The sequence below is a fragment of the Oreochromis aureus genome, linkage group 22 (assembly GCF_013358895.1).
Source record: "Oreochromis aureus strain Israel breed Guangdong linkage group 22, ZZ_aureus, whole genome shotgun sequence".
In the NCBI taxonomy this organism is placed as follows: Eukaryota; Metazoa; Chordata; class Actinopteri; order Cichliformes; family Cichlidae; genus Oreochromis; species Oreochromis aureus.
The window spans coordinates 23,667,613-23,681,851 of record NC_052962.1 but is presented as its reverse complement, the minus strand read 5'-3'; the positions used below and the strand labels follow the sequence as shown (position 1 = coordinate 23,681,851).

General features: G+C 46.5%; 1 protein-coding gene across 2 annotated transcripts in view; it reads left to right on the top strand.

Moving 5' to 3' along the window:
* Nucleotides 1–947: 947 nt before the first annotated feature.
* ash1l (ash1 (absent, small, or homeotic)-like (Drosophila)) overlaps nt 948–14,239 on the top strand; it is a 35,339-nt gene continuing 22,047 nt past the window's right edge. For both annotated transcript variants that reach the window (XR_005609833.1, XM_031738740.2), the window contains exons 1-4: nt 948–1,649; nt 2,481–2,592; nt 5,827–6,636; nt 7,466–11,930. Coding sequence is in view for 1 of the 2 variants with exons in the window: in XM_031738740.2 (XP_031594600.1) it covers nt 6,031–6,636; nt 7,466–11,930 (5,071 nt within the window). In the remaining variant the exon portion in view is untranslated. The remainder of the gene's footprint in view (nt 1,650–2,480; nt 2,593–5,826; nt 6,637–7,465; nt 11,931–14,239) is intronic.

Sequence of the window (14,239 nt, the reverse complement as noted above, 5' to 3'; positions counted from 1 at the left end):
TGAACTAACAACCACACCACAATGAAAGCCACTTAAATCACCTTTCTCCCACATTCTGATACTTGGTTTGAACTCTTGCAGGTCATTTTGATCTAGTCTACATGCCTATATGCATTGAGCTGTGTTATTGGCTGACCTTTTTGGTTAATGAGCAGGTGGACAGGTGCACCTTATAAAGTGGTCAGTAAGCATATAAATAAGTATGATTTAGTACAGTGGCTGCTGTCCTTACAAGTGGGAGCCCAGCTGCAATGGTTTTAAAAGCACAGCAGAAACAGTGCTTAGCTGTGTATTCATTAGAGATGCAACATTAAATTTATTAATCCCTAACCAGTACAGCTGCTGTCCATATATATCTACACTGTGATCCGTAGTGAGCGTAGGGAGCAGGTGGAAGAGACCCTGGAGAGGTGGAGGTATGTTCTGGAGAGAGAGCGAATGAAAGAAAGTAGAAGTAAAACAGAATAAGTGTGTGTGAATAAGAGGGAGGTAGGTGTAACAGTGAAGCTGCAAGGAGCAGAGGTAGTAGTTAGGGTAGATGCCAATAAATGACTGAGGTTAATCATTGAAAACAAAGGATAGCGCTCGAGAGAGGGGAAGAAGAGAGTGCAGGCAGGGATGAGTGGGTGGAGACAGGTGTCAGGGATGATTTGTGGCAAGAGTGAAGGGGAAGGTTTACAAGACCTAGTAAGATGTACGCTGTGGAGACAGTTGCACTGACAAAAAGTCAGGAAGTGGCAGAGCTGAATATGCTATAAGATTTTTATTGGGAGCTGCCAGGATGGACAAAATTATAAATGAGGATATTAGTTATAGTTTGGACGTGTGTAGAGGAGGGATGCGGAGCTGCCAGGCAGGAGGAAAAGAGGTAAACCTCAGAGAAGTGCGACAGAGGCGGATGCTAGAGATCAGGTGAGACAGAGCAAATAAAAGAAGAATTTTTCTTGACAATTTTAAATCACTTAATCAGCTTTTTATTATTATCCAGAAAAAAAACAAATAAAAAACTGTAAGAGCAAAAAACAAACAAGCATTAAAAAAGAAAGGGAAAAAAAACACGCCAGAGGGTGATCGATTAGTCGCCCAATCCATCAGAGTCGAACATGACAACAGAGGGCAGGATGGTTTATTTTTAGGCTTGACCCCTTGAAAGGAGGCACGAAACCGGGATTTGACAGTTGACTGTTGCGCACCGCCAAACACACCCTCGCCTTAGCGCAACCGAAAATAGCGAAATAATGAAACACAGTCATTTTTGTCAATGACTGGGGACCGCAGGAACCGCGTACAACCGACATTTGCTCTCCTCTCCTCACCTCCTCTCCGCTCCTCTCCCCTCCGCCCTCCTCGGTCCGTCCTCCTTCCCTCCCTCCCTCCCTCCTCTCAGGGACCGAGAATGCCCGTGTTGTACTGACACAGTAGCGATACGGGCTGAGCAGACATGGAGGCCCGATTGACGAGAGAGGCCCGCGCTGACACATCCAGGCCCAGCTAACGGTGTGTCGGAGTGGATTTCGGAGCATCTTGGGAGATATTACGGATACCAATCGCCGTGAGGAAAAAAGGATTTAGGCACCGAGGAAGAAGAAATAAGAGGGAGATCCATTTCGGGTCTCTGTTGATTCAACGCAGCCGCCATTTTGTTGACAGTTAGTGTTTTTTTTTTTTTTTTTTTTTTTTAAATAACCCACACAGCCCTGCATCTGTTATTTTATACCGCCGGAATATTAGTCCCTGTTTTTTTTTTACTCGCGTTTTTAAGCAGATTTAAATGCGCGTTTGTCTTTGAGGTAACGTTGGGAGATTTTTTTCTGGTTTAGCTCACTTGCTAGTGCATCGCTAGCCGTCGTAGCTGAGATGTAGTAACACGAGTGCCTGCGAGAATGTGACGGAGATGCAAGATTATGTACATCACTTGTCCCGGGTTGTGTCACTTTCACTCGGTTTACACAAATTGTATGAAAGCTGTAGGCGTTTGTTATTCATTTGCTGCCTACACGGCGTCTAAGTTAAGTGAAATTTGCTTAAATAGCTCTCAAACAGGCTGCTGATAGATGGCTAGTTAGCTGCTGCCAATGCCATTGATAGAGACTGTAGCCCCGTGTCTATTATTGGACTGATTGTACGGGCTGGCTCTTTACAAAATAAACAACCCTTTCGTGATGCATGGGGTTATATTAAGCTCCAAGTGGCAACTATTACTTTACCGCTCCGGCTGTTAGTGCTAAGTGTTGTGGAAATAAAATTGTTAAGGGGGAGTGAGTGGGGGTGCTTTGCATGTTGGCACTCAGCAACTTTGTGTCTTGGAGCTTGGCAAGGTTAACGATCAATTTTAGTGAGCGGTCAGGAGCTGTGTGCAGTGGTTTCCGTTTGAGGTTGTTTGTAATCCTCCCACAACAGCGTTAATATATATATATTTAAACTGTAGCCCTTTTTAAATTGTTCTGATCATGTTTTTTTTTTTCATTTTGGCTTTTCAGCTGTTGGAAGATTATTTTAAAAAAAGGGGTGGAAATGTGGCCACCACGTTGATACACAAGAAGACAGGACACAGCCAAATAATGTGAACACCGTTTCTGGACTATTTCAGAGGTGAGTGGAAATGATGCACGTTGATAGGTGTTGTTTACGCAGGAGTAGACGTCTTCCCACCCCAAAAGCATGCTTGCAGAACCGCATGTAGATACTCGGTTTCTTTTGTATTAAGACAGTAATTACAAGTATGACTAGATAAGGGCAGTTGCGGGGGAAATTAGGGCTGATCGGTTCGCAGACTCATGAGTTGGTCCCTTGAGGGGCTGTGTTGACTGCACCACAGGAAACCGAAAGCAGATAACGTTATTTGGTTTGCTCACTCATGCTCTGGTTAGCCACGTTTTTTCTTGTTCTTTTTTTCGTTTAGGGTATGCATAATAAATTAAAGTGCACGTATGTTTTTGCGCTGTACTGGAAGTCCTCAGGTTGAACTTCCCTGGGCTGTGGGAGATGTTTGCACGGTGCAGGTGTGACTGACACCTGCCTCTCCGTTCCGCTTTGTCGCAGTGAGTTAACAGGGAGTTTAATTATTGTCCCCGCTTCTTTCTTTTTTAAAGCAACGGTCTGTTACAATTGTATAGCACTTCCGCTGCTGGATGATACAAAGCAGCGGCGGCAGTGGTGGTGCTGGTGGTTGTAGTAGTAGAGGAATTTGCCTGCTTCCACCCCCTCCTCTGAGCACGGCCCTGTAGTAATACCAGTGGAGCTCTGGAAATGACAGGGAGCTCTCAGGGCAGACGCCAGCCCTCATGTGAATGATGCAGGGGGGTGGGTTGGTTGGTGGGTGGGTGGGATACTATTGCTATGGCCAAAGGGAAATAAGCAGTTATGAACAACGTGTGCAAAAGTGAGGAGGGAGTGAAAGGAGGGAGGGAGTAAAGGGGGGAAGAAATGAGAGAGGGGGAGCGGGAGTTGTTTACTACGTTCCTCCCTGCTCTGCTATTTCTTAGGTTGTTGGAGTGAAATTGATTGTTGAATCTTATCGGTTTTCTTTGGCATTTGTTTGCGTTTATAGCGTTGCATAGAAGTCTTCTCAGAAAGCAAAAGCAAAGGACAGACAGGCGTGACTAATATCAGCCTTCAAAACCACTAGTGTTGCTATTCAGTTGTTTTGCAGTATGACTATGGCAATGAAATGACTAGTGTAGTTTAACTGCTTCGCATATACAAAAAGTACCTCAGCGCTAGACATGAAAATGACACACTTGAGTGTTAAGGCTGATCAATGAGAAATTAGAAAGCGATGTGGCCTGGTGTCAGATTATCAGCAGGGGAGCGAATGCCAGTAAATGACCTGACTTAGCTTGTTAGAGTTGAGGGGAATGTTTTGACTCTCTGGGAGGCTTTTCTGCCGACTTGTGTCACTAGCCGTCCACAGAGTTGGGTACTAAAGTGGCTTATTTTTGGCATTGCTGCTGTCATGCGACGGAAGCGGCTCCCATCACCGTGAGCATAAAAGAAAGAGGAGAACATTTGTCACTGTGTGTAAGAAGGACACAGGGAAAAGGAGTTGGTGGGGTGGGTGATGGGTGAAATGTGTTTTTGATTAAAGTGGGAACACAGTGACTTTAGTTTGTGTGCTATTCTCAGTGCTTTCCAAGTTTGCGAAATCGAGGAGGAAGAGGATGGAAAAGCTTAAAGAAAACCGGGGGAAAAAACACAGAGATTGATGGAGTGTTAAAGAAAAGTGGGAGGTGTGATTTTCAGTGTGGTATGTGTAGCGAGGGGGAGTGTGGAGTTTTGAGGCAAAATGGAGTGAGTAATTGAAGTAAACACTGAAAGGACCATGTGGGGAACCACAGGCAAGAATCCAAAAATTCTGCAGTGTTTACTGTGTGGTTTAAAAAAAATCTCTACTACTGTTTTCCACTGTCATAATCCAAAACAAACATGGTGTAAGACTATTGCAAGGCAGATTTTGTTTTACTTTTTCCCTCTCATCTTACCGTGATGCTTTACTGATGTGATGACTTGTATGACTTTCCTGAGGCTCCATTAAGTACCTCCTTTAGTGCTCTCCACTAATGTAGGATGCAGAAAAACCGCCGGCATGTTGACGCTTGATCACTCAGGCTGGAAAAGGCGGCTGGATCCTCTCGTCTAGTCCCAGAGACCTAGTGTGCTGAGGTCACAGTTCTGAATTGCCTCCAAATGACTTCACCCAGAGAAAGCACCTGCTTGGGGGCGAATCCGCATTAAATCACTCCGAGGCCGTGGGGAGCTGTAGACAACTTCATTGAATTGGGCTGTCCTCCCAAGGAGGACAATTAAGAAGCATGCTGCTCTCTTCTGCTAGCATGTGAGCTGTTTGCCACTATCACAGGCACCCGTTTTCACTGCAGCTAATGAGGACACTTAAGGGATTGCTCATTCTGCATCTTACTCCGTAACACTTGGAAGGATGTGGCAGTGCTGTGGGATCAACTACTGACTCCAAGGAACACCAAAGAGCAAGCCAAACAAAATTTCAAGGGAGAAAATAACCTCTAATGGCATCGTGAATGGCAGGAGTGACTATTTTGATTATATTGTCAGATAAATGAACTATTGAGCCTGATTTTTACAATGTTTTTACTTTTGGACTAAACTCCACTGGCTTATAACTTATATCCATGTCTGTGTCAGACACTTGCATGCAGTCGTACATGCGTTCTTGCCATCTCTGGGTTAGAGCTTGCTTGGCATTATGTTGACTTGTTGATATCCCTGGTCTAGTTAAAGCCATATGACGGGTGGCTTTCACAGGCGTTTCTCACAAATGCTGTTGTCTTTAGCATCAGTCAAGGCCTTTTGATGTGCACTGGCATAGTAAACTAAAAATTGTCATTTACCACTTTCTATAATCCTGTAATAATAATTTTTTTTTCTTTACTAAAAAAATCCCTAACCACACCTGGACCTGTCTCTAGGCACCCAGTTTGGAAGCCACTGCTCTAAAGTACATCTGCTTTGGAAATCGCAGGTGGACAATTCAAAGTCCTTGTTCCTAAGGTTACATTTCTGAGGTGAGGTAGAGGGGACTTTGCTGTGTAAATAGGTCACAGATTGTTATAATCTATGAGGATGAGCGCACCATAAAAAGTGTCAGAGATGAGATGAAGGACACTCTAACCAAACAGATAATAAAATTGTTGCCCTCTGTCTGCCTTTCACCAGCGTTGATTTTAAGACTGTTTAAAACTGTCAGTGTTTGTGTTTTTCTATTTCAGTGACTAATGTGGAATTTATTTTTATCTTCTCTACCCTCCCTTTTCTTCTTTCTCTCCCCTCTACCTGTCCCTGGTCCTGCAGTTGAAGGACGGAGAAATAGGGCTGGACAGCCGAGGAAGGGAGAGAAGCCCCCAAAGCAAGGAGAGCTTCACCCTCACCGTTATCCCCCTCCCCCTTTCCCCCCTTCACCCTTATCCCATCCCCAGACAAAAACTGTACCTGGTATCCACACCAACCACTCCTTAAACTCCATAAACTTGTACCCCCCCCCCCCCCAACGATCTAATGGATCAGAAGATTCAAGGGAGGACTGCAACTCCACCCCCTCTCCTGTCTGGTGCTCCCACAGGGGAGCGAGAGAAGGAGGGAGTGGGTGGGAAGAAAGAAGAAGAGGAGGAAAAGAAGAGGGACAGAGAGAAGGAGGGAACCCCCACTGCATCTGCTGGTGCAGGAGGCACAGGCGGGCCAGGAGGTGCCGGTGGTGACCAGTCCCATTTCTCCATTAAAGAGAGCAGCCTGTCCGAGGGCAATGTCAAACTGAAGATTGGCCTCCAGGCGAAACGCATGAAGAAGCCTCCTAAGATCCTGGAGAACTATGTGTGCCGACCAGCTTTCAGAGCCACTGTGAGGCATACGGGTCGTGGAGGAGGCAATGCCCGTGGAAACCGTGCAGGCGCCACAGGTGACGGGGCAGGCGCTCAGAGCCAGAGTCCTTCACAGGGCAGAGAAAAAGAGAGGGAAAAGAGTCCCAGTGTAAACAGACCACCCGTCTCATCATCTTCAACAGCCCCAACTGCTAAAGCTCCCACACCACCTCCTCTAGCTCCTCCTCCTGCCAGCACTACCACCCTGACACCCTCCCAAATGAATGGGAGCGCTCCGGCAAAAAAGGTATGGAGGCTAGACGCTGTGGATTTTATTTATTTGGGTTCAGCAGTGATTTTCCACTTTGAACAAAATTAAACATTCAGTGATGACAACTAGTATAATTATTTTCATTCACCTTACTTCCTTAAAATGTTATTAGCCAGCCATTGGTCTACAGCAAAGCTACTCTAGTAATCACGGTGTTATTACGCTAATAAAGAGCAGAGCATAAATTTTACTTTAGTTTTCATTGTGTTCTCAGTTGGCTTGCCTCTATTCATCACTCACTGGCCCCTTCAATCACCCTCCGTCTGTGTCGTCTGTCCTCTGCCTGGCCGTGTACTCTCCACCCCCATCCCCGCATGACCCCTTTCTCTCGCTCTCCCTCTCTGTCCTCAGTCTGACCCTAATAAGTGTTATTGTGCTGAGGGTAACTTCCCCCTCTGGCCATGCCTGTGAACCACCGTTGGAGTAAAGATCTTACCAATGAATGTCTAACTTGCTGCTGATACTTCCCATGTGTGTTGTCATGATGTGTGTCAGTTTCTGTTGTACGCTTTCTTTTAAAATATTTCTTAATGTTGTGCAAGATTGCTTACATCTTAATTATGATGTACCTGGTGCTGTATATATGTAAAAGATAATATTTAACGTTAATATTGTACATTACCACCTTCAAATTGCAAATCAAGCAGTCCTAGTTTGCACCTCTGCTGCTTGTTTACCACATTCAAAATTATATACATATAATTTAGAAATTTGGGTGGTGTGTTTGTTATTTCTTGACCATAATAATCATTCATCTCTATTATTCTCATTAATCACTTGCCTTTTCTCCCTAACACCCTTCCAGGGTCCACCAAAGATGGATTGCAAGTCTGATTCAAAGTCAGACACAAAAGCAGCTACCACCACATCTGAGAGACCACTTAACCTTCACCGCCCTCCACCAGACAGCAAAACGCATTCCTCTGGGAAGAAAGCGCCAACTCCGCAACCCAACCCCCGGACATCTTCACCATCTCCACCATTATCTTTAACGAAAGAACCCAGCCTTGAAGGTGTTAAGCCTCCTCAATGCACCTACAGCACAGACAGTCAAAGAGATAAGGACAAAGGTGTTCAGAGTTGGGGAGCGCCAACCGTCACTGAAAAATTAGCTCAACTCATAGCAACTTGTCCACCATCCAAGACCCCTAAGCCAGCCAAACCTGCAAAGATTGATCCCAGCCCTCCTCTTCCGAGCTCAGGCTTCATGGCCCCTACAGCCAAGCAACGAGACAGAGCTTTGGCTAATAGGAACACATATTCAAGAATGGTTCACCTTTCTCCTCCACCTCCTGTGTCAAGACCACCTGGTCGGCCATACGGGTCTAGAAACAAAGACAGTATTTTAGAAAATTCAACCACCCTGATGCCGCTGATGAACGAGGACTTGGATGGGACTGGGAAAGCTGCTAGCAGCAGCGGAAACAACGGTATCAGCATGAGCAGCACCAACAGCAGTAGTCGCAGCAACAGCCCAGCATTCACCTATGGCAATAATCGCCTGACAGTCCTGTCAAAGGAAAGCAACAGTGACAGCAGCAACAGTAGCATTTCTAAGCAACCGTTACGCCCTGCTCACTCCCTACCCCATACCACGTCACCTTCATTGTGTCCCATTTCATCATCTTCATCATCATCGGTGGAGCAGAGGACCGTGAGTGCAGTCAGTCACCTGGGCTCCCCTGTTCCCTCACAAGGACACCATGCACGAGAGTCTCCTGCCCTCGCAGAGGAAAGCAGTGCAGGGGAGCGAGAGCAAGACAGGGACATGCCTAGAGACTTAACCAAGTGCCCCCCTTTAACAGCAACTGGAAGGCCAGAAGGGAAAGAGAAAGGGGGAAGCAACCAGTCAGTACGAGTTGAGAGGGGGAAAAGTTCCAGTCCAAGTAAACGTAGTCCCAACCGGGATACTAGCCGACCCGGTTGGACTAGCAGTCCCCCTGAGTCTATTAGACAAAGGACACCTTCCCCACTGGAGCCAGATGATGATGATGATGATGATGATGATGATGACGACGACGACGATGACGACGATGATGATGATGATGAAGAAAGCCCACAGACGCCTCTCAGAGATGACTCTCCTGATTCATCCCTAGACTCTCCCGCAGAGCAGGACAGCAAGCCCCTTAAAAAGCGCAGGGGAAGAAAACCCCGCTGGACACGTGTTATGCACAAAGCCCAAAGTCAGAGAAGCCCAGACAGTCCCTTCACTGAGAACAAAACCACCATGCCTTTATCTTCAAGCCTGGAAACTCCAACGCCACCAGTTAAAAGACCTGTAGGCAGGCCCCCGAATCCAAATAAGGTCAAACCAAATCCTGTGTCACAAAATTCAGTGTCACAGCTCTTCCCACCTCAGCCTAAAAAAAGAGGAAGGCCAAAGTCCAAAATGCCAAGGCTTGATGCACCGGCCCGTGGGAATCCCCCTAACAAGCTACCCCCCTCTAAGGTCTTTTCATCTTTGTTGAAGTCCAAAGAAGAACAGGACCCACCTGTTCTTCACCCAGAGGTGGACTTGAACCCTCCTAAACCTATGCCTAGGAAACGTGGACGCCCCAAGCGCCTTCCTCCTACTTTACCCCAGGAGGGTCAGCCTCCCACGTTGGCTCCAGAAGCAGGGGAAAGATTCCGCAACAAAGGAAACGGGCAGCTTATCATGAAAACTATTATTGGCAAGATCAATAAGATGAAAAGCGTTAAGCGGAAGCGTATTCTCAGTCAAATCCTGTTAGGCCCAAGGTCAGAAGACACCCCTAAAGGCACCACTAGTAGCATGGCTGCAACAGCAGAAGCTGCAACACAGTCATTGTCATCCCTAGCTGCTTCTTTTGGAGGAAAACTAGGGCCCCAAATTAATGTCAGTAAAAAGGGCACAATATACATGGGTAAAAGGAGAGGCCGTAAACCAAAAGCGGCAACTAATGTGTCAGCTACAATGTCACCTTCAGAAACCTTTATATCTCCAAACACCACTTCTCCTCTTCATCCCCATCAGTCACAGTCCCATCAGCAGCACCCGCTCTCCTCAGAGGTGTTTTCCTCACCCTCCCTCTCACAATTGACTGGAGGCCACAGTCCCATCAGCGATGGTAGCTTTGTGGAGCCAGGCTCAGTGCACTTTGCAGGTCACTCTCACTATTCCAACTCCCATCATAGCCATAACACATTCTCGCTTCCTCCTCCAACCTTTTCAGCTCCTAATCCTCGCAACCCAGTGATGGGCTCGATGTCATCGTCTGGGGTCCCAGCAGCCTCCCAGAAAAAGTCATCTTGCCGTGGATATCATCACCACCATCACCATTACAGGCAGCACTACCATTATCATAAGCTTTCCCCTCCCAGGCCACTCCATCCCACCTCCCCTGCCCCTCTGAGTGAGCTAAAAGAAGCCACGCCATCACCAGTGAGTGAGTCACACAGCGAGGAGACGGTGCCCAGTGACAGTGGTATAGGGACAGACAATAACAGCACCTCTGACCGTGGTGAGAAAGCTGGAGGAGCAGGTGGCTTGGGTGCAATTGGCATCCCACCTGGGATGGGCAGTGGATTATTAATGCCAGGTGTCATGGGTTCAGCTATGGGTCCAGGGATGGGTATTAACTCGAGGGGCAGGCGTCGACACAGCAATGTACTTATGGAACACCCTTCACCGTCTCCATCACCCCACGGGACAAGGTCATCACCTGATCCCCGAAGACCTCACCCAGCAGCTCCCGCCACGACCTTAATGGGACACAAGGAGAAACATAAGCACAAATGTAAACGCCGAAGCCATGGCTGCCCCGGCTATGACAAGCTAAAGAGGCAGAAGAGGAAACGCAAGAAGAAGTACTTACAGCTACGCTCCCGACGACTCGACCCAGACTTCCTCGCTGAGCTGGACGAGATTGTTGTGCGACTAAGTGAAATACGCATAACTCACCGCACCACAGGGCACCGGCTCGGAAGCGGAATAGGCATAGCAGCGGGATCAAGTAGAGTGCCAGGGGTGGGTGGCAGGGCTGCTGGTGCCATAGGAGGCACAGGCGGCCCTCCTCCGCATCATTATGTTCACAGAGACCTCCTGCCTACAATCTTCAGGGTTAACTTTGGCAGCTTCTACTCTCATCCACCATACTCCTGTGACCCATTGCACTATGTTCGTAAACCGGATATGAAGAAGAAACGTGGACGGCCTCCCAAACTGAGGGAGTCTATGTCTGAGGTTCCATTTGTACCTGGACTTGGATTCCCCCTTTCAAGTGGAGGCTTCTATCACCCCTCCTATAGTGTTCCTTACTCGTCAGGACCTCTGGGGTTGGGCTATTACAGAGGTTATCCTCCAGCAAGTGCGCTGTATCCCCACCCACACCACCAGTCACCCCACACAGCCCCATCACATCACACTCACCACTCACCGTCTTTCCCACCTCCCCCCACATCTTTCTTACATCATCACCACCCTTCACATCTCCTGCTGAACCACTCGAAGTTTCACAAGAAAAAACACAAGCTGCTAAGGCAGGAGTACCTGGGAGCAGGACGGCCTCCTGTCCTATACCCACCCATGTCCTCTGAGCTCTCCTTCAACTGGCACCACAAACATAAACACAGACACAAACACAGAGAACGCTGTGCTGAGGAGGACAGGGAGGAAGCAGCAAGAGGTGGATCAGGGAGCCGAGCTAGTGCAGGGATTTCTGACAGTGGAGCATCAGGGAAAGGAGAGCGAGTTAGTGGTTTAGGAATGGCAGAGGCTTTACAGCGATGCCGCTTTGGACGAGACACCTCCAGCACCAGTGCCAGCAAGCAAGCTGCCACTACCTCTGCCAACTCCCCCTCTTCTTCCTCATCCTCATCTGCTGAAAGGTACAAGCGCAAAGAGAGCTCCATGTCCTGTCTAGGACCTTCAAGGCTTGCATTGGGCAACAGCTCAAAGGGCCACTCAGCTGAGTCCTGGTTCAGGATAGGCAGCTCTGAAGCAGACTACTCAAAGCTGTCACGGAGTCAATTGGCTCCTGGCCAGGGTTCCTTCTCAGACGGACGGGCAGAAGACCCAGCAGGCTGCTCGGACAGTGAGGATGAGGAGCCTCTCACTCCCACAGAGGATGTAGAAACCCACGATTCTCCAAAGCGTACAAATCTGTTTGCTTCAGCAATCACCCGCACTTCACTGAAAGGAGGCAGGAGCAGAAAGACTGATGTAGTTACAGAGAGCTCCAGCTTCTCTCACATGGACCGGCCAATGAGGAAGGAACACTCAACATCAGCAGAGAGGAGAGAGTTGGGTAAGTCACTTTTGGAATCTCTGTTGTTTGGGTTAGGAATAATTAAAAAAAACAAAAGCAAATCTGTGTATTTTCAGCTTTTATTTTTATTTATAGTAAAAGTGAATTTCTGGTGGTGGTTTATTTTGCTCTTCTTTTTTTTTTTTTTATAAATGTAGATCATAGGTGGTGATGGTGTATTGGACTGCATTCCAATTAAATGTGCTCCTAGTGTACCCCATAATAAAATTAATTTTATGGCAGAGCTTATAAAAAAAGTAAATGCAAAGTGGCAGGAAAACATAATTGCTTAATACCTTGCTTGAATAATCTTGGCATGTTTGTAGCATAGGTTATTAAAAACGTAATATTTTAAAGCAGCAGGGAGCAATTTGCCTTCACCTCCTCTTGGATATTTCCTCCATTAAATCCTTTATGATCTGTGTAGCTTTTCAAGCTTGCGTCTTTGATAACTTTTCTGTACAGAAAATCATTTGACCTTAATTAAATGTGACATTGTTAAAGGTTACAGGAGTTAATTTTCCACCAAAATCATCTTTCCTGAAATAGTTCTGATTCATTTGTATTGTGAATTCTGTGTCTAAATGTGATTGGCTGCTGTTTGATGGGCTTTATAGTTTTGGACAGCTCTGGCAAAACTGGCACAGTGTGCAATCAATTAGATCCAGCACTGACTCCTGTATGTGGGCAGCTATTGCCATATGGCACAGCAAGTGGGGTCTCAAATCCATACCTCAGAACAACACTGGAAAATTAACAATTCTCCAGTGTTAGGAAGAAAAAAAAATACTAAGCTGGATGGGTCATTTATTTTAGTGAACAAGCCCACTTTAAAGACACAATGACATCTCCTGTGCATATGCTGTAACATTTGGTAGCTCTTAGTAGTGGTTACCAGCATGGCAAAAAAAGCATACATAATTGCTTAAACTAGCTCCTTTGTGTGTGTGGTTAGCCACAGTTGTAGATATAGCATTTCTGCCAGGGCTCATCTTGCTAGAAGGGTGGAGTATTTTGTTAACGTGCTATACTTAGTAGTCTTTTCCCTCAAAAGCTCAGAATGTGGGGCCTAGTCCTATCCATCGGTACACCCAGCACCTGGGCTGGTTTTATGTTGCTGATGTAAGACACAGTGCCGCGGTAGAGATCTCGCTTCATCTTTGAGGCTCTTAACGAGCCGTTAACATGTGCGTATGAGCATTGGTAGGCTGACTGTATGTGAGTATTACCTAATGTTTATGCGTGTGTCTATGAGTAATATGGAAAGCCAAAAGGTCCTTGTTGAGGCAGCATGATGCAGTTCAAACCAAGCCAGGGTAATCCTGGATTAGAGCTCAGGACATGGGGTCACCCAGCGGTCACAGACAGAACTGTGAAGGTAGGGGAGGACAAGGGTGGGGACTGGGTTGCCACACAACGCAAGTGGGGAATGACAGAAGTTGACAAATATACAATGACAGAGTAGTGGGTGTAGAGAGAGTGACGCGTAGCAAAAAGAGTGTAAGGGGTGTGCTGGAAGAGGACATGTGTGAATAGATGCGAAAGAGGCTTCCATTGAGATGTGCTGATTCAAAGAGAAAATGTCACAGCACATGGAAATTAGACTGTTAAAAATATGGTCCAGTGATTGGCTAATTAAGTGGTCATCGCACTCTGACCTTATATTACAGGATGATATGCGGTCTGCTGTCTGGCAGTACTGTCTCTGGTAAAAGAGGTTGTACTTTCAGGTGCTTCCTTATTTCCTTATTGTGGTCACCACAGCAGATGGATCTGCATGTTTGATTTGGCACAAATTTTATGCTAAATGTCCTTATTTGAACAACCCTATCATGAAAAGAGGTTTTAATCTAAATGGATACACAATAGGGCTGGGCTATATCATACCGTTCACGGTAATACCGGTGTAATTTTGGGCAATGATAGAAAAATGAAATATCGCGATAGAATATGGGTAAAACGCGCATGCGCAGTGCCTATATTTACGTACGCACATGGCGGCGACGCAGAATGAGAAGAGCTAAAGTGGATCGTTAAATGAAACGGATGAACCAGAACTGGTTTGTAAAAATGCTGCAACTTCAGTGGTGTGGAACTGGTTTAGCTTTATCCGTCAGATACACAACAAAGCACTATTTTGGTAGCGCATGCTAGCGGGCGTCGTTATTACCGTGTTGTTTGAAAAATACGGCACACTTAAAATCAATCCTTTGATTTTTCTGAAAATCGACAGTGCCCCTTATAATCCCGTGTGCCTTATGTATGAATTCTGGTTGTGTTTACTGACCTCGAAACGATTTAATGTGGTA